Below are 26,085 nucleotides of genomic sequence, written 5' to 3'. Positions count from 1 at the left end.
GTCAGGCAGAGGGACCCGGGCAGAGGCCTCGGAAACTAGCGTGGACACCTTGATCTCAGACTTCAGCCTCCAGGAAGGTGGGGCTGCTTCTGCTCTTGAAACCCCCAGCCTGAGCAGGCGGGACAATTCACTGGCTTGCACTTAGGGATTACTTTTGCATTGTTGGCAGTTGTCAAAGTAGCTTCCCTGGAATGGAAATCAGATTGGGGGGGGGGGTCGCTGGGCTCTGTGTGGAGACAATGCAGTCCTCCCCCCAAGCCGGGCAGGGTCCGCAGTCAGGGTGCTGGCCCGGGTGAATCCAGCATCGGAGATAAGCCTGCTCCCCAGCCGGCCCTGCCCTCCAGGACTGCGGGGTGGTGGGGTGGGCTCTAGTCCTGCAGGGGTCCCCTCCCTCCCTTCTCCTGCGCCTGTGTGAGTGGGCGAGGGGGTCTCTGCCTCCCGCCCCCCCGCGCCAGGGAGTGCACTGCGGGTGTGGTCGACAACGCTGGCTTTGCTGGAGCACCGACTTCTGTGGGCGCCGCCTGGGAGGGGAGGGCAGCCCCCATTCTGCGCCGGGGGTCCTCCAGGCCAATCGTAAGGCACGTGGCTTTTGTGTCCCATGTCCCAGCCACTCCAACACCCGGGGCCACTGCTCCGGTCTGATGTCCGACAGCCCAGGGCTGCTCAGGCTCCGCCCCCCGCCCCAACAGGCCCCGCCCCCGGACGGACCGGCCGCCTCCGGGGCGCACCTAGCTTTCCACGTCTCCACGCCACAAGCACTGCCCCCAGGCTAGTGGACGCCCTCTCCTCCCCGGGCTGCCCTCGCCGCGCCCGCCACCTCCCCTCGGTCCCCTCAGTCCTTCCCCCCCCCCCCAGGTCGGCATGGCGCGTGCGCTGGGGCCCGAACGGCGGCTCCTGGCCGTCTACACCGGCGGTACTATCGGCATGCGGAGCGAGCAGGGCGGTGAGTTGGCGGGGTTGGGGGGATGGGGTCATTCTCTTGCCCAGTGACCTTTCGCAGGCCACGGCCAGGCCCTGGGAGCCCTCTGGGGCCGCGCTCAGCCCCTCTTCCCCGCGCTGTAGCTGGCACCCCTCCCCCGGGGGCCCCGCAGCTTCTGTCCCACCCCTCCCCCCCTTCCCCGGACAAACCGGACGGTGGGCAGGTGTGTGGCGGCTGTCCAGTATCCCCCTCCAACCGTTAGAGGTGGTGGTGTGACCCCACCCCTTCCCCAAGGTAGTTGCAAACTTTGGGGCTCCCGGCAGCCGCAGGCACACACTTTTGGGGAGTGATCAGAGGCAGCAGGTGGCTTTGGGGAGTTGCACTTTTGTCTTTGCCCCTGTGGCAGTGGCAGCTGCTGTGGGGGGAGGGCCTGGGCCAGGGTGCTGGAGGGGATGCCATCAGCAGAGGCTGAGCACCGGCAGGGAGGGACCTGCTCTGGGGGAGCCTGGGGCCTCGACGGGGTGCGAAGAGGAGGGCTGCATGCCAGTATCTGTTCTGGCATTCCTGGGAGAGTGGGAGACTGCATGTCCCTGCCACAAAGGTGCCTCCTGGTTCCGTGATGTCCAGGCGGGCTGGGATGAGCCCTCCACGGAAGCATCGGCTGAGACACCCCTGTGCTTTCTCGGGGCTCCAGCCGCTGCGTGTCCATCCTCTGTCCCCATTACTCCATCTGCGACACCAGCAGCCAGTCTGGACATTCCTGGAGGCCCACGCCGTGCTGGGCTGCAGGACTCAGGCCAGTGTAGAGAGAGTCCGGTCCTGGAGGGCTCAGCACAGGGGACGTGGTTATCCGCCCACCTGCCAGCGGCCCCTCCCTGGGCTGCCAGGAGCCTGCCCGCTGCTGCTGTGCCCTCTGCCTCTCCGACCCGGTTAGTCCATGGGTGACCTTCTGAAGCCTGGAGGCCCCGGCAGACACTCCACCTGCAGGGCGCGGTGGTCCCTTGACCCTCACAGGCCAGGCTGACCTTCAGCCAGCAGCAGCACGTGATGAAGGTCACGGAGGCCGTCTGCTGAGCAGCTGCAGGGCTCTGGGCGCCTGTCGGAGCAGGACCCTGTGTCTGGCTCCAGGCTTTGCTTGAGGGCACAAGGGCTGGACCGAGGTGGGAGACAGTGGGAAGGGCCGGGAGGGGGAGGCTGGGCCCAGAGGGGAGATGCCCTGAGCCCACCCTGGATGCTGCCTGTCCAGGCTTGGCACGTGGCCAGCTGCGATTCTGTTGAGCTCAACACATAGTTTCCAAGGGTCTGGGCTGCGGGGACAGGTGGGCTCCGACCCTCTCCCACCAGCACAGCGTGGTGCCTCCCTGCCCTGGTCCTCTGCGGGGGCCTGTGGCTCGCTCCCACCTGCGCTGCTTCTCCCAGAACCGCAAACTCACGTGCTCAGAAAGGTGAACTAGAGACCTTGACTCCAGAAAGACAGGCTGTGAGGGTCGGCTTCCAGACGGGAAAGCATCTTCCAGAATCCCTCGGAGCCCGCTCTGGCACTGGGGCCTACGGGCCTGGTGGAGGTGAGGTGGGCAGGCACCGTCTTGTGCTCAGAAGCAGCTCAGAGCAGTCAGCCTGTCCTGCCGGCGAGGAGGTGGGTCTTCTGAGCTCGGGTGGACGGGCAGCCACTCCCGTCCCGGGGCAGGGGCGCCTTGTCTGACGGCTGCGTCTCCTGGCTCCTGGCTGAGGGCTTTGCCTTTGTGTGGCCTGCTTTGTCCCCACAGCGGCTGCCAGTCCTCCCACTTCAGGAAGACTTCAGGGAGCCCGTGGCTTAAGCCCCAGAGGACAAAGGAGGAAGAGGCGTGGGATCTGTTCCCTGCTGTCCCTCTCGCGTTGTGCAACCCCTGACCCCCAGCCCTTGACACCAGGAGGGTGCTGGGGCCTGCCCTAGTGCGTGACTGACTCTGTGTTCTTGAGCGACACACATCTCCTGCTGGCTTTTTTGGCTAAAAATGTGTGTGGAGTGAAAAGCTGTCCAGGGACCAGGGCAGCACCCCAGGCCAAGGCAAGAGCAAGATGGGGATGGATGGAGGAGCCAGGCCCCCACCCTTTCCGAACCCTGCTGGGGTTGTTGAACTTGGGACTCCAGGCCCTTCCCCGGAACTCCGACGGGAACCAGCATCAATGATTAACTCAACCGGCACTGCGGACGGGGCTCCAGCCTCCTGAGGGTGGCGAGGGGCGGTGACCAGCCACGGCAAAGCTGTTTGGATCGTCACTGTTGGTGTTTCTGTGCCTGGTAAACAGTGGCCTGGGGGGCACACCGCGCCGTGTGTCTGAGCCTGCCAAAGGTCAGAACAGCAAGTGGAGGGCAAAGGCCCTGGCAGCTAGGGACACCCCTTGACCTGTCCCATCTCTGAGTTCAGCAAAGATGTCACAGGTCAGGGGTGTCATGAAAGGTGAGTCAGATGATAACCCCAAGCGCAAGGCTCAGCAGCATCGGGGCTCCTGCCACACGGCCGAGGAACCGAGGAGCCCCAAGCCGCTTGCCCCCGGCCCAGCGGCCCTCACAGGCATTTGCACACAGAGCGGGGTGAGCCGAGCTTTGGGGCCAGGCATCTGAAGGTGCCGGGACAGCCCGGAGGGTCGCAGGTGGTCCTGCAGGCACTCCATGTGGGCAGGGGCGACGTCCACAGCCGTTTGGTCGCCAGAGTAAGGCATTTGGGCCCTCGGCCTGGACCTCCTTCCTGAATGTGGTTTCACATGCTCAAAAATTCACATTTTTGGAGCCTAAGCTATAGGTGGTTCTAGGGGGACCAGCAGTCCTAGGACGCAAACTGTCCCTTACAGACGAGGGGTTTGGCGGGAGCTGAGCAGTGTCCTCTGCCGGTGACTGGCCGCCTGTCTTCGTGGCCCAAGGACGAGGCCACGTGCTGGTTTTATAGGAGGCTGGGGGGGCCTCACTGAGAAAAATACAATTTACAAAATCAGAATTCAACGTGAAAGTGGACATTTACTTGAAACAATTAAGAAAATCATAATCACCAGTTTTAAAAAGCCAAGAATATCAAAAAACCCAGAGAACTGTTTCGCGCATTAACTTGCTGACACTCTCTGATGGCTGCCCCCCCATTTTTTGGCTGCACGTTTCCCCAAGCTCTTTTGCTAGGACGACGCGGCTGCAGGGTTTTGCAGAGAGAACAGGAGAACACGGACTTTTCTTGGGCCACTTTGGCCTGTGCTGCCCACGTGCTCCCTGGGTGGGGACAGCAGGGTCCTGTCCTTTTGGGGGCGCTGTGGCCCCGCCCCGCCCCTCCCCACCTCGGGGCAACAAGACATCCATGGCAGGCACTGCCCCACCGACGGCCAGCAATCGCCTGGCTGTGGGTGGAGGCGACCACCCCACATCGTATGCATGTCCCCTGGAACCCAAACCAAGTGGATCCTCACTTCGCCTGCCCCGCACATGGACCCCCAGCTTTGCAGACACCCCTGTGCCACCCACCACAAGAGGCTGCCGTGGAAAGTGGCCGTGTGAGTTTCCTGGGGTTGTTCCAACAGCTGAGCAGGCGCGGGGCCTACAACCCTGTGCTGTCGGCAGGTGTCTGACCTCGGGCAGTGAGGGTCTGTCCTTCCTGCTTCATTGGCTGTGGCCGGACCACTGCAGTCTTCATGCCTCTCTCTGCCCGATCCTTATGTGGCCGCCTCCTCCCTGTGTCTAGTCTCCCTCTACTCCCTCTTAAAAGGACACTGAGGGCCCACCTGCGTAATCCAGGGTCACATCCCCACCTCCAGACCCGTAACTCCATCACGCCTGCGAAGACTTTGCATTCAGGCCACACTCACATGTCCTGGGGATCAGGATGTGGACATCTTTGGGGCTGCTTTCCAGCCTGCTGCGGCTGGAGTGCGGGAGGTTGGCGACCTGGGCGGGGTGGCCGGGTGGCCATGAGCCTTCCTCAGTGCCTGGGATCTGAGGGTCTGTCCTCCATGCTGGCAGGACTGCTGAGTCGACCTTTGTGGAGGCGGGCACATGTCCTGGTCATGCTTTGGGGTCTTGGGCGTGTGGTCAGCCTGGCAGTCGTGCGCTGATGTCCCCTCCGTCTGCTCAGCCCCGTTGGCGTGAGGCTTCTCACCCGCATGGTTTACTCCTGCAGCAAACATGTGTGGAGCTCCTGCTGGGGCTGCGTGCGGGGTGGGGGCAGTGTTGTTCAGAATGCTCCTGGGGTTCCCTCTCTGGCTGGGGAGGTGGCACCACAAACATCCACCAATGGCCACGGGGCCAGTGTGCCCGTGCTGGCCAGGGCACTGGCGGAGCTGGGGCCTGGGATTTAGCAGGTGGACGAACCGAGGGGGTTTTGGGGCGGGGAGACAGCCTGAGCAAAGTGAGTGGGTGAGGAATGCAGACCCCGGGTCTGCCAGGCTTCTGACCACAGGCACTGGGTGGTAGCAAACCGGTACTGCTTCCGTGCCCTGCTTGTTTGGGGCCGTGTGCTAAGCAGCCGCGGGAAGCCGGTAGCCCACCGGCACCGCCAGGGAGGTCACAGCCCAGCCGACTCCTGACCCCTCGGCAGGTGTGAGATGAGGAAGGGGTGCTGAGCAGCAGTGGGAGGCAGACAGGCCTGCGAGCCTGCGAAGGCCAGGAGCGACCACCGACCCTGGTCTGGAAAGTCTTACTTGTTTCAGCGAAGGATGTTTCTCGAGGAGCGGGACCCTGTTGACCTCGTCACCATGTCCAGGGCCCAGCACAGCCAGGCACGTGGGAGACGCCCAGAGAAGTTAGCTGACTTGTCCGAGGGCACAGTGCTGGTAGAAATAAAATGCCAGGACCTTGATGCCTGGGAGCCTCTGCCAAGGCTTGTTTCTAGGAAACACTAGTATGACCTTTTAGGGTTTTCTTAAAACACAACACCATTTCTGCCCAGTGCCTTAGATGCGTGTTTTTGGGACACGGAGGCTGCAGGCAGAGGGCCTGGGCTGCATCGTGGAGGGTTGCACACAGTCTAGTGAGGGAGCAAAGGCAGCTGGGGAGTACAGGGGAAGGGCAGCAGGGCCTGGACATCAAGGAGGGCTTCCTGGAGGTGGTGACCTGAGCTGGGGTGAAGCACCTGCTGGGTTTGAAGGGCAACGGGCCAAGGACTTGGAGGCAGAGCCAACAGTTTGTCTGCAGGCAGGAGTTAGTGTGGGCATTCTGGGACGTGGGAGAAGAAGGGTGGGTGGGCTGGGCTGCATTTCCAGAAAAGGTGGGAGAGGACCTGGGTCCTGAACCTCAGCTAGGAGTGTGGGCTCCCCTGGAGATGGGGTGAGCTGGGGCAGCCCTGCCACACTGGCTCCACCACGGGAAGCCCTCAGGTCCAGATGCAGCATAGCTGCCCATCCTCACCAGGGCCCCAGATTCTGTCCCCCCACAAACCCCTGGCCCCTGCCCGGGCCTGGCCCCCAGCATACTGGGTAAGTGTCCTGATGAGGAAGGAGGAGCCCGTGGTTGCAGGAGTCGGCAGTGGCTGCTGGCCCCTGACCCCACCCTGCCCCCAACATGGATTCTGCCTACAGTGCTCGTCCCTGGGAGCGGTCTGGCTGCTGTCCTGAGGACGCTGCCCATGTTCCATGATGAAGAGCACGCCCGGGCCTGTGGCCTCCCTGAGAACACGCTGGTGCTGCCGTGAGTGTGGGCTCCGTGGGGTCCCAGGCGGGGATGACGACCAGCTGTCATCAGGGTAGAGCTGTCCTGAGACGGGATGGCCCCAGCAGGGTTCGAGGAGCCTGTGGTCACCACTGTTCTCTCAAGCTTTCATGGCTTTGGAGTTGACCGACAGCCCCCTTTCAAGTGAGCCTTGGACTCCCGACTCCTTGGGGGTCCCCAGCCACATGTGGACCCGAGCCCATCAAGAGAGGCAAGGGCTAGCCCTGGGTAGCCCTGCCTCCCCCTAGTGTAAGGGCCCCTCTGTTTCTTAGCTCTCAGCCAAGGCTGCCTGGTCCCTTCACGCTGTCAGACTGAGAGCAGAGTCCCCCTCCTGGTCTCTGAGCTCCTCCTGCCAGAGATTTCCTCTCACCCAGCCTCCCTCTCAGAGCTGGTTCTGCTAGGGAGTGGCCTGTCCTGCCCCATCCTTGAACCCTCCTGTGGACCAAGGTCCCTGTTCCTGGCGACCCCGGGGGGAAGGGAGGCTGGGCCCTGTACTCGGGATGCTGAGAGACTGTGGGTATGTAGAGCCCACTGAGAGGTCCCTGGGTGCAGGGGCCGGCAGGGTGGGGGGGACAGAGCGGCCAGGGGAGGAGGGGGCAGAGCCAGAGCCCTTGCTCTGCCTCCTGCAGGCCCGCCAGCCCCGACCAGAGAGTCATCTACAGGGTGCTGGAGTGCCAACCCCTATTTGACTCCAGTGACATGACCATCACTGAGTGGGTTCAGATCGCCCAGACCATCGAGGTACTTTGGGAGTGTGGGCAGGGCTGGGGTTCTGGGTGGGACCAGGGGCGTGGGCGGGGCTGGTGGGCCGGGCAGGGCCAGTGACGCAGAAGCCCTCCACTGGGGTCTGTGGTTGTGGGGTCGGCCTTCCTGGCCGGAGACTTGGGAGCGTCGGGAAATGGCAGCTTCAGGAAAATGCTGGACTCTCGGGTTACATCCCAGCTGCAAGGCTCCTGAGGCCCTTTACCCCCTGCCAGCAGAGGGTGGGCAGGGAAGGCCGTGTCCACTTTCCTGGTGAGGAAATGTCCTGGTTAGTATCCTGGGCTGGGATGCTCACCGCTTCCCTGAAGGTTGACAGGCTCCAAGCCTGGCCTGCCCTTCTCTATTCACCCCACCATGCTCACCCTGAAGGTTGGGACTTAGTGGATTTGGGGCCCATAAAAGGCACAGGTGCAGGTCTCATGGTTTACAGCATCCAGTGTGGACCCCTTACCTGCTGCCAGAGTGCCCCTCCGTCAGCTTTCCTCTCTAATCTGCCTAACCTCATCGCCACCAGCCCTCCTCGTGCACAAGCCTGACCCTGTTACCTGATGGCCTCCCAGCACCTTCTCCAGTTCCAAGTCTCACCTGCCTCCCTTAAGAAGCCTCGGAGGCTCCTCCCACAGGCTCCCCTTCCCTGCAGCTGGGGGCTGGCCCCAGCCACACGCTCGTGTTCTTCTGCTTGGTGGACAGTAGCTTCCTGGGCCCCATCCCATCTCACTGTGAGCAGGACAGGGTGTGGTCCTGGGCCTGGTCCTTATGTCCCTGAATGAGCCCACTGGCTGACAGTGGGCTTGTCCATGGCCATAGTCTGGGGCAGTCTCCCTGCTGTGTGGCCAGCAGCGTCCTCTGGTTGGGGCCTGACTGCTTTGCTGAGTTCCCAGGACTGCTGTCCTGGGCACAGTGTCCAGCCCCATGCAGACTCAAAGAGCCTTCCGGGCCCTGTGCCCCTGCCTGTGGCAGTGCCCTGTATGGCCAGCAGAGGGTGCCCCAGCCCACGGCCCGGCTCAGCAACCGCAGTTCCAGGGTCAGCCTGGCTTGGTCTTTCAACCGGCCAAGAAGGATGATCCCCTCAGGAGAGGCTCGCCCCTTTGGTTCCCAGAATTGTGCACCTTGCATCCACAGCCTGGGGCAGGCACCCTCCAAAGCCCAGCCTTGGCTGCCTTGTAGGTGGTGGCCAGAGGATGTCCTTGCTGAGGTGGCCAGTGTGCCTGGGAGGCCTTCTAGCCTTTGCTGTACCTGGAAGGACTCTTCCCCATGTTTGCCCACCAGCGTCCTGCCCTCCTGCCTGGTCCTGTTCCAGTCAGCGTCCCAGATCACCTGCCAGCTCCCAGTGCCATCTGTGCCTCGTGCCCTTTGCTGTGTCCACGCTTGGCCCTCTCCGCGGGGCCATGGGCTCACAGCCCCCTCCCCCTGCAGCCACTTGCCCTGGAGGCTGTGGTCGCACAGCACGGGGCTCTCCAGGGGTCCTGAGCTGAGTTCTGTTGTAGTCCTCCAACTGACCAGTGTTCTTGGGAGCTCTCGCTGGGCATCGGCTGGGGGAGAGGCTGGCCAGAAGTCTAGAGTGGACCTTGTGATCCTAGGAGAATGTCCGGAGACCCCCACCTCCCCCAGGCCGTGTCTTTCATGCAGTCAGGAACGGAAACTGTCCTGGGTGTGGGGAGAGCAGGGAGGAGTGAGTGGGACTCCAGGCGGGGACTTGCTTTCCAGAGAGCGCCTTCCTGGCCAGCAGTGACCCAGATCCCACCGGTGCCTCCCCGACTCCCTCCCTCTGCATCTGGGACCCTTTCCTTTCTTCCCCTGGAGGGGACCAGCTGGGCGCCTTTCCCAGGGGAAGAGGCCCGTCCCTGGGAGGAGGCCTAAGCGTGCTGCCCCCGCAGAGACACTACGGGCAGTATGATGGGTTCGTGGTCATCCACGGCACTGACACCATGGCCTTTGCGGCCTCCGTGCTCTCCTTTGTGCTGGAGAACCTGCAGAAACCCGTCATCCTCACTGGTGCCCAGGTAATGTCCCAGGCTGGCTAGTGGGCATGAGGGCCTCCCTGAGGCCACAGGGGGAGTCAGCACTATGGGGGACCCAGGCCAGACCCCGGGCCTCTTTCTCAGCCCCGTGGCTCCCCGAGGCAGCGCCTGTCGGTGTGTGCTGCCTGGCCAGGCCGGGCAGCGCCTGGGTCCTGGTGGTGCCGGCTCTGATGTCCCGGGTGGGTGTGTGGCCTGCTGTCAGCCTTGTCCAGCTGCCCTGTCTTTGTCCCTCTCTTCATGCTTCCCACCGATGCCACCATCTGGGGCTGCGTGACTCTCTGGGCCTCCCCCCAGGTGCCCATCCATGCCCTGTGGAACGATGGCCGGGAGAACCTGCTGGGGGCCCTGCTCATGGCCGGCCAGTATGCGATCCCCGAGGTACCCTCCCCCTTCCTGGTGTGGGGGGCGGGGGGCTTGGCCTCAGGAGCGCAAGCCAGGGGCTTGGGTGGACCCTCAGGTGGGATGCGCAGGTGTAGGGTCAGGCAGGGTTTTGAAGATCTGCCTTTCGCCGTACAAGTGACGTGCGTTGTCGCCATAGAGAAGCTCGGAAAATAAAGAAAGCGGAAGGAAACAAAGGCATCCACGTTTTACGTCCCAGAGATGCTGCTGTTAACGGCGTGCTCTGTTTTCTTTCAGATTACGTGTCTTTTTTTTTTTAAAGATTTTATTTATTATTTGAGAGAGAGAACACGCGCACGAGTTGGGGTAGGGGCAGAAGGAGAGAGAGAAGCAGACCCCCGCTGAGCAGGGAGCCGCCCAGGCGCCCCCAGATTACGTGTCTTGTACGTGTCCGCACCACCTGTGTGTACGTGGACGTTGCTGTAGAAGTTGGCCGTACCCGGCACAGCTGGGGGGCTGGCTTTCCCTATTCAGCACCTCCCCGTTCACGTGCGGGCACACGGAGACCTTACAGGACCCCCTCACATTGCAGGGGACCCCATGCTGGGAGGTGGGCACACACCCGGGGGAGGGGGCATCACTGAAGTGCGGTGCCACTGTGCCCCCCGCCCCTCTCCAGGAGAACAGCTAGAGCAGCTCCAAGATGGGGGGCAGAACGAGAACCCCCACCCTCCGAGCTCTGGAGCAGGGCCTGCTGGGACCCCGCCATTATGGGAAGGGGTCTCTCTCTGCACCCTTGGGCTGAGTTCACCAGGGGCTCCCTGGGGAGCAGGGGTGGGGGCAGTGGGCAGGTGGAAACGGAGGTGGCAGGGCCCTCGCATGACCGGACCCCTGCCCAGCCCCAGCTCTCCCCAGGCCCCTGCCGGGAGGGGGCAGGGTAGGCAGGTGCTCTGCTGGAGCAGTCGTCAGTAGTGTCTGCGGGCTGTCTGCAGTGGGCGCTCTGCTGATGGCAGGGGGGAAGCTGGAGGGCACAGGGGCTCCCCAGTGCTGAGCCACTGCCTCTCCCCTGTCCTGCAGGTCTGCCTATTCTTCCAGAATCAGCTGTTTCGGGGCAATCGGGTCACCAAGGTGGACTCTCACAGGTTCGCGGCCTTCTGCTCCCCCAACCTGCCCCCTCTGGCAGTCGTGGGCACTGACGTCACAAGTAAGTGGGGCAGGGAGCAGGGTCAGCCCCTGCCCTGGCTTTGTGCAGGGAGCTGGGGCCGGGAAAGCGGCTGGGGTTGAGGACCATCTGCGTGAATTGGGAGTGAGCACAGCGCTCGTTCTGCCCTGGGCTGCGAAGTCAGGGGCTGCTCGGAGAGGGCGGCCTGCTTGGGCCACCAAGGTGGGAGGTCCCAGCAGGTAGCCCTCGCCCAGGGCCTGGGGACAGGAGCAGAGGAGGAACAGAGTTGGGGGACCTGCCCTTCATGTGTCCCCACCCCTCCCCCCCAGCCACGTGACCCCGAGCCCAGGAGTCCCTCTCTGTGACCGTCTGTGACCCTGCCACACACCTTGGTCCCCCTGGGATGTGGTTCCTATGTTCCGACCTCCTCTCTGGGACTTGCCAGGACTTCTCTTCCTCCTGGGCCTGGCAGGCAGCCTAGCCTCTAGGGAGCCCCTTCCTCTCCTTGTCTCTGACCTTGCTCTCAGCCAGGGCTGCTAGCCCAGACCTCAGGCCTCCCTGACCCTGGGGGGAGTCACTTCCAGGGCTGCCATCTCTCCACCCAGGATGTCCGCCCTCCTGCCGTGCCCCGTGTGTCCTGGCTCCACTCCGCCCATAGCCAGCCCCTCCACTCCCACTCCCTGCTGTCTGAGGGCATCTGTCCCCACCCCACCAGCTGCGGGATCCTGTCCCGGAAACCCCTTGGGGCGGGGTGCTGCAGGACCTGGCAGAACCAGTCTCCCTCTGGGGGGTTTTAGGGCTTTGCAGCCCTGCTCCAGGTGGGCTCACCACGGCATGGGGAGGCGGGCTTGCATCTGCGGGACTCGGAATTCGGGAACCCAGCACCAGCAGGACCAAGGTGGCTGTTATGGTTGGACGGCTGGCTTTTGCCCGGGGCCAGGGCTGGGCCGTAGGGGCGGTTCCAGGAGACTGGCACGGGAAGAGCCCTTGGGGGTCTCCTCGTGCAGCAGCCTCTGCGTCCCCAGAAGGAGGAAGAGATCAAGACCAAGGGAGGAGGGGGCTGTGGGTGGGCCTTGACCTCCTAGGGCCAAGAGCGTCTTGGGATGTGCCCGTGCCGGGCAGGGGCTGCAGGGCAAGAGGGTTTCTGGGAAGACTGCTGATGGGGACTCAGAGCAGGGAAGCGCTCTGGCCAAGCTGTTGGGCCGTCCGCAGAGAGCAGATGACAGGCAGGCTGGCTGCATGACTCTGAAAGCCCCCAGTGCTTTTGGATCCCCATAGGACACAGAGACATGGGAACCCCAGCATGGGACGCACAGGACATGGGAACCCCAGCATGGGGTGCACAGGACCTGGCTGCTGCCTGGGCCCTCTGCCAGGCGGTTCAGCCAGCCGGATTGGCAGGAGACCGGAGGGTGGGCCACAGAGGCAGGGAGGGCCACACGGTGAGGTGTTGGCTCAGCCCAAGCCCTGACTCCCATTCTGGTGGTCTTATCCTGCATCCCCCTGCCCCCCTCCCCCCAGCTCCGCCTACGGGTGTCTTCCAGGGGCTGTAAGACAACTCACATGCCCAGGGCTCCAGGGGCCCCAGGGAGGGGGGTCCACGTGCTTGCCCAGAGTGCCCAGAGGAGGGGGCGCACGCGCTGGTGCAGGGGGGCAGGTGGGCTTCCTTGCCATGGGGGATGGCGTTGCTCAGCCCCTTCCGCACCGCGGCCGGTGCCCACTCCGAGCCTGGCTCCCCATGGGGACTGAGTCACGCTTCATCCGGGGCTCAGGAGCGGAGCTTCTGGGGACGCACCAGGCCGGCAGGCGCCGAGCAGCTCCCTGTGGCCAGCAGGGCTCGGTCTGTGCTGTGCTAGGCCCGGGGGGGGCTCCAGGGTGCAGGACTGAGGCCGGCCCTGAGGGGAGAGGCCACCCCTGGAGCCCCAGGCCCAGGGCCCCCACGGATGGCCTCCTGCCGGCCCGTGCCCATAGAGTGTGGGAATGTTTGGCCCCGCCTGCCCCGGCACTGCTGTCAGGCCCCCGGCCGGGCTCTGCCCAGGATGTGGCAGGGAGGGGGGGCACGGCTGATGGTGCCTGGGCTAGCAGGGGCTCCCCTCTCCCCCGCTGTCCTGCTGGGGGTGGCGGAGGATGACACAGCCCGTCCAGCCCAGCAGAGTCATCCTCTCCTTGCCTTATTACTTCCCTCTGGGAGGCCGGCATAGACAGGGGCTTGGGGGTCAAGAGGGGCTGTAAGGACACACGGAGCCCAGGGGCCCTCTGTGCGGGGGCAGCTCAGGCTTCCACACCGAGTGTCGGGGGATCTGTGCGGGGAGCTGGCCTGGGCTTGGCGCGCCCCATGCTACCGTCCCTCCTTCCTGTCCCAGCTCCTGGGGGGGAAAGGACGTGGGCTTCCACAGGCTCTCGGGGGCATGGCCCAAGCACACAGGGAGGGGGGGTGGGCTCCCTTTGTCTCCGTAACCCCCTCTGCGGCCATAACTCCTGTGTGGCAGCAGCACCCCCACCCACCACCGGCTTATCTGCTCGCCCAGATGGGGCGCACAGCCCTAAATGAAAGGACGCCTCTCATTGCTGATTGATGCTGCGGGCCTCTCCTGCTGCCCATCCCCCAGCACCCCCTTGGATGCAGCACGAGGGGGCAGTGTGTGTCTGGAATGTTTCCTGGTTTATTACCACACATGGATTGCTCTGGTGGCAACAGCAGGAGGCAGGCAGGCTCAGCCCACCCCTCCCCGGGAGGAGCCCCAGGCCAGAGTCCTGGAGATGCCTCGCCCCATTCTCGTCCTGGCTCTGTACCTAACTGGATGGGCAGCCTTGGTGGCCCTTCCCCACCCTGGGCCTCAGTTTCCCTGTGCTGGATATGGTACCTGCTACCTTGGATAGGCTTTAAGGGTCAGTCGTCGCCCCCGTCTCCGCCCCCATTGGGGCTGCCCTGTGCCCAGGATTGAGAAAGTGGGGTCCTGTGCTCGGCTCAGGGCTCCTGAGGGCTCACAGGCAGGCCCTGCTGCCCAGCCCCTTCTCCAAGAGTGATACAGGAAGGTGGGGAGGCCTCTGTTGGCAGGGCCTGGCAGAGCAGTGACCTTCTGACCTCTGGGGAGACTGGCCTTCTGGGGGGCTCCTCCGTATGGCAGGTTGAAGGGGCCCTGGCCCTGAATATCTGCCCCTCCACTTTGCACAGGGCCTGGGGGGCGCTCCTGGAGCCCTTTCCTCCACCTTCCCTGCACACTCCTGTGCGGTCAGGACTCCGTCCCTGTGGGGTCCTCCTTGCCCCCTGGGCTCCGTGCACAAGCGTCAGCCCTCCCAGGACCAAGCCGAAGGCAGGCAGGATTTGCGTTGGGAGCGGGGCCAGAGGAGCCGGCCTGGGGGTCTTGGCTGCCTGGTGGCCCGCACGTCCCACATGTGCGCCTCTGCCCTCACAGTCAACCGGGAGCTGGTGCGGAAGGCCCGGGGGAAGGCCCCGCTGGTGGTGCACAGCTGCATGGAACGGGACGTGGGCCTGCTGCGCCTCTACCCCGGGATCCCCGCGGCCCTGGTAGGGAACCGGCCCAGCCCTGCACGCCCTCCACGCTCCCCATGCACCCTGTGGCTCCCCGGTACCTGCCTTCCCATCCTGTCCCCTGCACTGCCCCTTCCCGTCACCCACCCCACGGCAGGCCCGGGCACGCGGGGGACAGCGACTGTACAACGCCCCTCAGCCTTCACGGCCGAGGCTGACCCCTTTAGGGACCGAAGCTGCGTGTGTCCCCGGGACCTCCAGCCCCTCCCTCACCTCCTCAGCTGAGGCCTCGGGGCCCATCTTACCATATCTGCAACGTGGGCTTGACCCCGCGGATGCTGGTGGACTCACGGCTCCCGGTCCAGGGCTCCTCCGGGGCCGATGGGGCATGGCCCTGAGACTGCGCTCTCTCGTGGCTGCCCAGGCGGGCCTCTGTTTGCTCCCTGCTGGAGGCCCCTCAGCCACCCGCTGCCACTGGGGGGGCCACAAGGCCCGACTCTGTCCTGACTTGTGAACTGGGCTCAGTGCCGTGTGGTTCCTTACACAGAGGGTGTCTGAGCGGCAAGCACACCTAGGGGTTGGAGGGCCAGGTGGGGGCTGCTGGTGCCGCTTCAGAGGCGCTCCCAGGCTGCAGGGAGCTGGGGCCACCGGCTCCCCAGCTTGGAGGACACTTGCTTTCATGCTGTGAGCAGCCGGGCACCGTGGCCCCTCTTCTGTGTGGACAGAGGTGGCTTCACGGGGACGTCCCCACACACAGGGTAGGCGTTGGCATGGGCTGCCCCTGAGCTCTGGGTCACAGTCTGTGGACCGGGACCTGATCCCCTCAGAGTGCACTAAGGACAGCGGGGTGGTCTTTTCACCGTGTGTCCCCCGTGCCCATCTCTGGCCGGGCCTAGGACAGGCGTTTCGCAGTATGTGGCGCATGAGCAAGACATACCCAGCACTGCAGAAGGCTAGGTAGGAAAGGTGGGCCTGAGAGCTCAAGTGAACAGGCCCGGCCTTCCCAGAGACCGGACCCGAGACCGTGCGGGACGCTGCTCCTGCGAGCCGGGGGGGCCACAAGGCCCGGCCCCCAAGCCCCCACAACACCATCCCCTCATGAACTCCAGGGCTCTGTGTCCCTCGCAGGCTGAGGGTCCGTGATGGCCTTTCCTCCCCAGGCCCTTCGGAAGGCAGAGACCCTGAGTCGGAGGCAGTTCTGTGGGCCCTGGGGCGGGACTGCACGGCCCCTGGACGCCGGCTCATGGGCAGGAGCCCTGGGGTTTCAAGGGAGGCCTGCTCCAGGGAGGGCTGGTCTTGCACATGAGGGCCCAGGAGCTCTCACTGGTAGCGGAGCTGTGCAGGGAGCCCACATGCCATGCTCTCACCACGGGGTGGGTCCTGGCCTGAGGAGGCCTTACGTTGGTCATGGCCAGAGGTCGCAGCACGAGGCTGCCATGCTCTGGGAAAATCATGCTGGGGCTGTGAAGTCCCAGCCTGGTTTCTCATGAGATTTCCAGAACACCCACAGCTGGGGAAATGAAGAGTCGCAGAGCTGGCTTGGGCAGGGGGAAGGACGCCAGGGGGCTGGCTGTTGCCGGTCTCCGTGGGCTCCTGGGCCATGGGGCAGGGCCTGCCGGTGGCAAGCACTGGCCTGCAGTGGGTCTGGGTGTCCAGTCTCCCCATTCTTGGATGTCTACCAGGGACAGGTATGCAGTCACCTTTGGCCTTTGCTGGAGAAACCTTTCGGTGAGGGGTGAGGGCTCCGACAGGGGACACTGCCAGAAGGGGAGGTGCTTGTGCCTGCCTTGAAGCACTGCCCGGGCCAGGGGCTCAGCCCTTGGGCTCCCAGCTGTATGGCAGGGTCACAGACAGATATGGGGCCTCTGGGCCACGCCAGAGGCACTGCCCAGCACAGGGCACTGCTGAGCTGGGAGGCTTGTGTCCCTCCTTGGGGACCACCCACGTGTGAGGTGGCCCCAAGACCCTGTCGTCTGTCTTCTGAGAGGAGCTTTGTGGCCAGGCAAGATGTGGGGGACGGCGCCCCTGGCTGACTTGGAACCCTGTACGTGCGTTCAGCTGTGGGGCACTTTCCCCAAATACTGCCTTGCTGGGAGCTTCCCCTGCTGTTTTTCAGACAGGGCAGGGCCAAGGGGCTGGACTGGGGGCCGCAGGGCTGGGAGCGGTGTGGAGGGGGTGTTCTGATCGTGACCACATTGACCACGGCCTTAAACCCTTAAAAGGGGACAAGGTGTCTCCTGGGAGGACGAGGTGGGGAGCAGACCCTCAGGGCTCTCCGTGTGGCCTGCTCGGGGTCAGGGCATCCTGGGTGCGACCAGGCTGCTTCTGCCGTGGTCGAACGAAGGTTCAGGACAAGCCTGTGGGTTCCCACTGCTGGAGCAGGAGGCCAAGGCCCTCCCTACCCGTGTCTGAGCCCCGCAGGTCCGGGCCTTCCTGCAGCCCCCCCTGAAGGGCTTGGTCATGGAGACGTTCGGCTCAGGCAACGGGCCCACCAAGCCGGACCTGCTGCGGGAGCTGCAGGCCGCGGCTGAGCGAGGCCTCGTCATCGTCAACTGCACTCACTGTCTGCAGGGTGCTGTGACCTCCGACTACGCAGCTGGCATGGTGGGGGCGGGGAACCGGCACCTGGAGGGGGAGGGCACAGGCCCTGTGACCCTGCACCCCATTTTCTGCTCGCACCCCTTTCCCCCCAGGCCATGGCAGGAGCTGGCATCGTCTCCGGCTCCGACATGACATCGGAGGCCGCCCTGGCCAAGCTGTCCTATGTGCTGGGCCAGCCCGGGCTGAGCCTGGACGGCAGGAAGGAGGTGCACACCCCTGGGCTTCGGGCCCAGGCCCCTCGGGCTGTGGGTGTGGGGGCACGTGTCACAGGGCTCCCTGGGGCATGGCGAGGGAGTGACTTGGGCAGATGGTGGGGCCCAGCCCAGTGGGTGTGTCCCTGGGTTGAAAAGGGGGCAGAGATCCGGGGCCTCCTCACTGGGGGCGCAGGACTGGCTCTGAGGCCTGGGCTCCCTCTCCCCTTGCTAACCCCAAGCTCAGACTCCCCACTCTTCCATTGTCTCGGGGTGTTGTGGTCTGGCACAGGCCAAGGCCCCTCAGATTGCTCCTAGGGTAGTCCCTCATCCCCCAGCCTTCCCAGGGGGGTCTCAGACACAGCCAGCCTGGGCAGAGGCCACAGGGTCCTTGGGTGACGCCGGGCTAGTGGAGGGTGGGGTGGGCCTGCAGGGACCTGGCTGGGGTCAAGCTCAGGCCTGGGGGGCGGAGCCTGAACTGAGGGGTTTTGGGCCCAGGGCAGCCCTCACCGCCTGCCCTGGGGGTGCCTGGGCAGGCAGCAGAGCATTCCTGGCTTGCTGTGTTCTCCTCCCCCAGCTGCTGGCCAGGGACCTTCGGGGGGAGATGACGCTGCCTGCGGGGGCCGAGGGCTGGCCCTCACTGAGTCACAGCACGCTGGGCCGGGGGGTTGCCCAGCTCCTCACTCTGAGCCAGGTACTGCCAAGGGTGTGGGGGTGTGTGTGCACGGGGGCCTGAGGGGCAGGTCCCTGCTGGACATGTCGGGTACCGGCTGTGGCCGCCACCATTCTAGCACGCGAACGGGAAAGCACCAGGCATGCCCTGGTTCCGGACCCAGCTGGAGGGCTTAGGTCATAGCAGGGACGACTTGAGAGGATTCAGGATTCAGGCAGGGAGCAGCACCTGCGGAGCAGCCGAGACAGTTGAGGGGAGTCTTTGCAGCACGTGGACAGCAGGCAGAATGTGGCTCCCTCACCAGTGGGGCATGTAGGGGCATCTAGGGCTGCACTTGGCTGGGCTGGGCCTTCTGCCTGCCAGTCCTGGCCCCAGGTGCCGTGTGGCCCATGGGGGGCAGCACGCAGGGGGGCTGGGCACGCTGCCTGTCCTGTGTGCTGGAAGGAGAGGGAGCTGGGGTCTTCCTGCACCTGTGGGGTACATTCCCTTGGGACTCCGCCTTCACCCTCCCAGCCAGGTGCAGGGGGCAACAGGGGAGCTGAGGTCATACTTCAGGGCCTAGGGTCTGGGGTCTGGGCTAGGCCCGCGGTGGTGACTAGAGCCTGGTGCCACACCTTGCAGCCATCTCTGGCCGAGGTGTCCTGGCCTGGCATCCCAGTGCTCCCCAGGGTCACGCCACACGTGGCAGTTTCCCGTCTGCGGGGTGCGGGTGGGTGGATCCATCATGGACAGCTGCGGTCATGTTCACCGCCATGTGCCAGGGGCAGGCCACAGTCAGACAAGACGCTGGGATGTGTGTGGCCTGTTACTGGGTGGCCGTGTCAGGCCTAATAGCTCAAGGGATGCAGGCCGACGGGCAGTAGCTTTGTGGTCAGGCCACGCCGGGGGTGCCGGGCTGACGGCGGGCTGGGCCACGTGTGGGGCTGCCTGTGGAGGCCTCTACTGGCATTCCCGGCCCTCTGGAGTCTTGGGGAGCTCCTAGATGACTGACGGCATCCCTGGAGCTGGGGCCAGGCCGCCTGTAGGAGCTCTGCCCAGGGAGCAGTGCCCTTCTTTCCAGGTGAGGGGACGAGGCAGCCCTTCCCATGCTCCCCCGAGCGTGTGCCTCGTTGTGAGTCTGTGGGTTCTCAGTGGTGGAGGCGGCTGAGGAATTGGATATCAGCGGGTGGGTGGCCTGCCCTGGGGCACACTGCTAGGAAGGATGGAGTGGGACTGTGGCCTCAGGCCCCTGGGGGCAGACGTGCTGAAGACCCCAGGGTGCCGTTGTCTCCACCCAGGAGGCCAATGCTGTCCGGGATGCTGTGGTGCCTAGCCTGGCCTGTGCTGCGGCCCACGCTGGCAACCTGGAGGTGTTGCAGGCACTTGTGGAGCTGGTGAGGCCCCTGCCCCTCCTTGGGGACCAGCCCCAACCATGCCAGTCCCTGGGGGCCCACAGGACAGCCTTTCCCTGGGGCCCTGCTGTGCCAGGCTGGGCAGCCAGCTGGCAGGCAGCTAAGGGGCCCACAGGGGCCGTGCCAGGCCCCACTCCCGGGGTGCACCCTGACCCTTCCCATCCCCTCTCCCTGGCTTACCTGACCCTGCCCAGCGCTCCCTCAGCAGGTGACAGGGCTTTGCATCACCCCAGGGCAGTGACCTGAGCCTAGAGAACTTTAACGGTCAAACTCCTCTGCACGCGGCCGCCCGGGGAGGCCAGGCGGGGGCGGTCACCATGCTGCTGCGGAGAGGGGTGGATGTGGACCCCCGAGATGAGGACGGAATGAGCCCGTTGCTGCTGGCCGTGAAGGGCAGGTACCTGGGGCACCCTGCAGTGGGTGTGCGGGCTGGGGTGCCACATGCGGTGCGCCTAGGTAGAGCCGCTTGGAGAGGGCTGCCCGTTTGCCTGTGGTGACCCAGCTTGCTCGGCAGAGCTGGGTGGGGCCGAGGACATCTGCTTCCTAGAGCCTTACCCACCCCCCCCAGCAAGCAGGGGGCTGGGAGGACAGGCACTGGGGCCTGAGAAATGTGCCCTGTCCTCTGCTGGGGCAGCCCATCTCCTTGCCACCCACCCCCAGTCCTGCCTGGCATCTGTCCGAGGGCGGGCATCGCCCGCTCTGGCCAACAGTGGAAACTCAGAGCAGGTGGTCATGAGGTGGGCAGGGCTCAGATGGAGCTTGGCTCGGTATTCTAGAGGCTTCCATGTGTACAGGGCCTAGAAATTGCTGGGAAGACCTTATGGGTGGGGTGGGGCCCCTCTGGTGTTTCCTTCCCCGTGGTCCATACAGAGTGTGCGTGTGTGCACACGTGAACATGGGTGTGAGAGCTCGTGTGTGTCTGGGGGGGGTCACAGCTCTTGTGTTTAATCCTTTGTTGGCTTACTTAGCAGCAGTCCCCAGACCCCCCCGCTTCTCCTTGGGGGTTTCTCCCTGGGGGCACTCGGCCTGCCAGTGAGTGCTTGAGAGTCTCATGGAGAGAGGATGAGGTGTGTGAGCCTGGGGTGGCCAGGCTGTTGGGGTCAAGTCCTGGGTGCCCCAGTGGTGTGAGCCCTGGGGTGGGCATGTCACCCCCGGTGAAGAGAATGATGGGTAGCACCCTCTTTACCAGACTCTTGTGAGCGCGGGGCTGGGGGTTCCCAGGGTGGGGGTGAGGGACTGAAGTGATCTGGCTGCAGATTCCAGGCTGTGAGTCCTTGGGCGTGGGTGGGGAGTGATGAGCTCACCGTCCCGGTCCCGCCCCCTCATCCCTGACCCCCCCCAGCACAACAGCCCCCCCAAACCGGTCTCCCGGCTTCACTCTCCTGGGCCTGGACCTGCTGTGCCCTGGAGGGCTCTTCGGGGTGGGGAGGGCAAGGCCTGGGGGCCCCACCCTCCTCCCCAGGCTTCCTAAAAGTGGGGTTACCATGCAATTTACAGTCCGAGGACACTGCGGGGGAAGAGGCCTGGTTAGCAATTACGCTGCGAGAGTCTGCCTCTGCACATTCTGTCCCCTTGTCTGGCCCACCATACCCCACCCCGGCCCTGCCCCGACCACGCACCCCCATCCCACACACCCCCTGTGGGTGGCTCCAGGCTTGGCCCAGGCCCGTCAGCCTCTGGAAACCCGCAGACATTGGGGCCCACTCTGGGATCCTCTGTTCTCCTTTATCTGCCAGTGTCTTATCTCCACTCCACCTCCAAGGGCACAGTGCAGGCCCAACTGACTCAGTTTCCCCAGGCCCAACCTTGGCTGGAGCGGGTGCGTGCGGTGGAGCCGGGCTGCCCCCAGGGGCCCTTGGGAGTGAGTTGGGCCCTTAGGGTGGGGGCTAGGGGAGACCGTGGCAGAGGCCTCACAATGTGGGTGCAGGAGCTGCTCAGTCAGGCTGACGCCCCAGCGTGGAGTGAGTGCCAGGGTGCCTCAGACCCGGCCCCACCCTGCAGACCCGCCATGTCCCGGGAAGGTTCCTGGATGCACGGAGGGGCATTGCACTGGCCCGGGCTGGGGCTGGGGGGGTGAGGTGCTGCCTGCGTTTGAGCAGTGGCTGCCTGGGTAGGCGGTCAGCGCGGTCAGCACGCTCTTTCTTGTGACAGGCATTGGGGTGTCATTGAGCTGCTGCGGGCAGCTGGGGCCTGCCTGTCCCCTGGGGAGCTGGAGGACGCAGGGACAGAGCTGTGCAGGTGAGGCTGAGGTGCACCTGTGCTTCCGGGAGGTGGGAGGCCAGCACAGGCCTTCGGGAGGGGACAGCCAGCTGGGGGGGTGCTTCAGAGGAGATGAGCCCACCCCGTGCCAGCCTGGCTGCTGGAGTCTGCCCTGGAGGTTGGGGTGGCTGGGGGAGGGGAGCTGACCCCCCTTCAGGCAAGGTGACAGGTCTCCCAAGTCTGTCCTCCCCGGTGCAGGCCTGGCGGTAGTGGGGCCTGGTCCCTGTCATGGGGTAAACTGAGCCCCTGGTCCGCGGCGGTCCTGCCCCGGCACACCATAGCCAGGCGCTCGCGAGACTCTGACCTCAAAGGTGCCCTGAGTGACACCAAGGCAGGCCTGGGGAGCCTGGGGTACCGGGGAGTCGGGGGCCCTGGAGGCCTGTAGTGGAGGTGTGGGCGGTGGGCTGGGCAGAGGACAGGCCCAGGGCTGCGGAGTTCAGCTCCTTCCTCCGTCCACTGGCAGCCCCTCCCCGTGCTTCTGCCGCTGTTTTGCCTGGGGTCTCTCTGTGCCACCTGCCAGCTGCCCCCACGCTGGGACCGAGGGCCGAGGTGGGGACTGGAGAAAGAGAGATGGACAATAGGGGAGGCTTGTCCAGGAGGCGAGGCCGGGGCATTGGTGGTAACGAGCGCTAGGGGTGCTGGAGGCAGCTTAAGTCTGCAGCCCTGAACGGCAGAGCCCCTAAGCCTGCGGAGTGGGTGATGACGGGCTCGGAGTGAGGGGTGGGTGAGCTGTCTGCTCACAACAAGAAGGCCCCGCTGGCCAGCGCCTCCCCCACCCCATGCCTCGGTGCCAGCCTCAGCTGACCCTGGGAGTCCCAGTCATAGATGTGGGGTGGGGCGGAGAGACCCCACTGGCCCCCAGCCTCAGGCCTACCCACCCTGACCTTCAGTGTCCCCAGGGACACAAGCCCTGCTGGCCAGCCCAGCCCTACCCTTCCCAGGCAGCAGGGGAAGGGGGACTCTCAGATGTGACCAGGTGTTAGGGCCTCGCGAGTGAGGGAGGGGCCTCCTCACAACCACTGGCCTTGGCTCTGAAGGGACTTCTGAGCTTGGTTCAGGGTTGTGCGGCCTCATGGGCTCCATGGACAGGTGAGGCAACGGCCGAGAGGGGCCGTGGTGGCCAGGTTCCACGGCGTCCAGGACTCTGCTTGGAGGAGCTTGCATCCCGAGCTGCCTGGCTGGATCTGGGGGCCCTTCCGAGGCCAGTGTGTGGGAGCTGGCGTGGGAGGCTGGCGACAGGTCTGGGAGGGGCTGTGGTGCCATCCAGCGTGATTCACCCCAGAAATCCCTCAGCGCCACCGTGGGGGCTGCTGCTGCCATTTCCTGACCAGGAGGGAGTCACTGAGGCCCCTTTGGGGGGATAGCCCCCTGCCCCCCCAGCGCCCCCAGCCCCAGTCAGCACGGCTGGTGTGCCCCTTTCCCTGCTCGGCCCCCGGGTGGTGAGTGGGCTCCTCTGAGAAGGGCGGGAGTGTGAGCAGGACCCTGGTGAGGGCCCCTTCTCCTTCTCTAGGGCAGGTGGGCCCGGTCCTTCTCCCAGCAAGGCCGGCCACGCCGCCTGCTAAGTCCAGGCCCACATCTCCTGTGGCAGACTTCCCTCCTGCCTCTGCCGACCCCGCCCGGGGAGGGCTGTGTTGTGAAACACGAAGCCGGCATGCGGCACTCCCTGTGGGGTGTGCGTGCGTGCGTGTGCACGCTTGTGTGAGGTGTGTGTGCGTGTGTGTGTGTCCTTGACCTGAGTCATGGTCACCCCCGCTGGGTGAACCCAGACTCCAGGCCACTGGTCAGCCCCCAGTGGGTCCCGCACTCTGGCCCTGCTGCCCCGGGCCGGGGCTGGGGTGCTGTGTGGGGCTGGCTGTGTGACAGGCCCCGGGGCCCTGACAGCTCGTCCTCTGCTGCCTCTCCCAGGCTGGCGTCCAGAGCAGACCTTGAAGGCCTTCAGTCCTGGTGGCAGGCAGGGGCTGACCTGGGCCGCCCGGGCTACGACGGGCGCAGTGCCCTGCTTGTCGTGAGTGCCCCAGGGCCCCTGCTGCCCTCTCCTAGACCACCTCCTCCAGGAAGGCCTCCTGACAGTTCCTTTGGCTCCCTCTCCTTCACCCCTACCCCCAAAGCCCACACTCCTCCTCTCCCTTCCCATCCCAGGCCCCTCCCTGGGTCCAGAGCTGTGGGGACAGGGAGTCACAGGCATGGGGGAGAAGAGCCAGGGAAGGTGTCCTGGTGGGTGGGAGGTGGCAGGGGTGGGGGGTGTCAGGGGCCTGGCTGCTGGTCACATGCTCCCTCCCACAGGCAGAAGCCACTGGGAATCTGGAAGTGGTGACCTTTCTGCAGAGCCTCCAGGGTGAGGCGGGTGCCCAGGCCCCAGGCCCAGTAAGTCCCCTCCGCACTGCCAGCATGAAGAGGCTGGCCTCTGGCTTAGGGAATGTGTCTAAGGGCCAGTCCTGGGGACAGAGCCAGAGGAGGCTGAGATGGGTCAAATCAGTTAGGCCTGCAGAGCCCTTTGTGTAGATAGGGCACACACCGTGGAGGGGGAGCTGAAAAGCGCCTGAAGGGAGCAGTCAGGGAGGGCTTCCCACAGGAAGGGTCAACCTCACACCTCTTGCATTCTGTTCTGTCAGGGCACTCTGTGACACACCCTCTCACAGCACTGGAGACCCCCAGCCACCGCCAAGAGGTTCCTTGAACTTGGAAGGGACCTCGGATCCCTCTGCTGCATGTCCTGCCCACCCTGCCCCACCCCATGGGGCCAGCTCCCCACATGGGGAACCCCTGGGCCCAGCGCTCCCCCCTGCCTCCCAGGGTAGGCAGGCCCGGTCCCCAGCTCACACCCCCTTCCCCCATTTCCATCATCTGGCCGTCCAGAAGTCTCTCCAGTCTGGCTGGAATCGCTCAGGTCCTCGGGTTCCTCCCTGGGAAAAGCTGGGCCCCACTGGTGAGGTGCCTGGGCTTGCCTGTCTGCCCTTCCCCCGTCCACTACCTGTACCGCAGCAGGGAGGTCTCGGGAGACCTCGCATTTTCAGGAAGTGCTGCCTGGTGTCTACCCTGAAGCTGTCCTGCTACAGCAGCATAAGCCATTCCTTCTTGTTGTGATGTGCTGGAGGGATGGCAGGCACTCCGCCCCCTGACTCTGACTGCGATGTGCCCCCACTGCCGGGACTGCTTCCCATTCTGTTTCTGGGACACAGCCTGAAGGTTTTGTTGGGCAGAGTGGCAATAAAATCTCTCTGGGGACTCCCCCCTAGGTCCCCAAGCCCAGCTCCAATGGGTCCTTCTGGGTCCCAGGACTGTGGGTATGTGTGTGGGGAGTTGCGCCCAGGCTCCGGGTCAAAGGGCACCCTGGGGGTGAGGGACACCCAGCCAACCCTTCCCGGGGCAGCACGAGGGAGGTGTGCGAGCCAGGCCAGCCCTTGCCGCTGTCTTGCCTCCCCGTGTTTGCTCTGGCTGCTCCCCCCTCCAGACAACCTCTGCCCCATCTCCTTTGATCTGATCCTTCTCATCATTGAAGCTTGAAGCCCCCTCGTCCAGGCAGCCCCCACCCACATCTGCTTCTGCCTGACTCCCCCTGTGCAGACCGGACCATCCCGTCTCGCTAGTCCTCCCAGCCCCTCCCAGTTTCTGTCTGACACTGGGCAGGGTTTAGTCCAGCCCCTTGTGCCCATGGCCCCTGCCTGGGGAGGCACGAGGGGGTGACCTGTGCTGGCCCTAGGTGCCTAGTTGCAACAGCCCGGGTGGGCTGATGGGTGGGGGCAGTTCTCCAAGGCGGCTGGACAGCCTGGAGCTTTGTCAGAGGCCTGGCTGGGACAGAAATCAGGTGTTTGGACCCCTGGCTGGTGCTCTGTCCGAACTATAAGCAGTCCAATGGGGCAAGGGCACCCCTGGGCTCAGGCCCGCCCCCATGTGACTCTGGGCCTGGCCTGGCCAGAGGCTTTCTTCCTGCCCCCACCCCCGCCCCAACATAGTTCCCGACCCCTCCTTGCTGAGCATGGGGAACGTGGGGGCAGGGAGAGGGGGGGATACCTCCATCCAGGTTCTCCACCACCTTGAACCTCTTTCACTGCCCATGTGAGGATTCCCAACCATCTGTGCATCTGTCTGGCCCCTTGTTGGAGGCTTGGGAGAGCTGGGCCCAGCCTGAGGGCATGTGCCCCGCAGATGCCGGGCACCGCGTGACCTCCAAGAGCTCGCCCTGGGCACCCACTGTGCAGCTGGGACCTCTCCCAGGTGGGCGGGACTGAAGGTGGCTCCACCTGCACCCCCGGGCTTCTCCGCCTGGTTCCCAGGCCCGGGCTGGCACCTTGGCTGGCAGCCTTCCAGATTCTCGCCCAGACACGGGTGTGCCTGGGCCTTGCACAACCAGGGAGCACCACATGAGCATGGCTGGGCCCGAGGAGCCTTTGCCCCACACCCTGATGAAGGCCCCATGAGTGTGGGGTGTGGAGTAGGAAGGGGGCTCGGGGCTTGACAGTCAGCGGGGTGGCTGCCGGCAAGGGGGGGCGGGCAGGACGGTTGGACGGAAGGCTGGTGGAGGCTAGGAGGGAGGAGGCTGCCTCTCAGGTCCCTCGGTGGAGCACACCCGCCCCCCATGTCTTCTGTGTCCCCAACACCCCGCACCTCC

The 26,085-nt window shown here is 64.9% G+C and overlaps 1 protein-coding gene across 1 annotated transcript; it reads left to right on the top strand.

The window, feature by feature from the left end:
* The first annotated feature begins 861 nt into the window (after nt 1-861).
* Nucleotides 862-24,595, top strand: ASPG (asparaginase). Its single transcript, XM_040641239.1, has 16 exons — nt 862-943; nt 6,455-6,563; nt 7,214-7,325; nt 9,224-9,349; nt 9,662-9,745; nt 10,784-10,910; nt 14,285-14,397; nt 16,783-16,965; nt 17,055-17,168; nt 17,731-17,847; nt 19,104-19,199; nt 19,451-19,614; nt 21,369-21,455; nt 23,382-23,481; nt 23,760-23,840; nt 24,491-24,595. The coding sequence occupies exons 1-16, from the start codon at nt 862-864 to the stop codon at nt 24,593-24,595; spliced, it is 1,800 nt and encodes a 599-aa protein (XP_040497173.1).
* Nucleotides 24,596-26,085: the final 1,490 nt, after the last annotated feature.

This window comes from Ursus maritimus, unplaced genomic scaffold (assembly GCF_017311325.1).
Source record: "Ursus maritimus isolate PB19 unplaced genomic scaffold, ASM1731132v1 scaffold_25, whole genome shotgun sequence".
Taxonomy (NCBI): domain Eukaryota; kingdom Metazoa; phylum Chordata; class Mammalia; order Carnivora; family Ursidae; genus Ursus; species Ursus maritimus.
The sequence above is the reverse complement of the archived record's forward strand: the minus strand, read 5'-3'. Positions and strand labels throughout refer to the sequence as shown.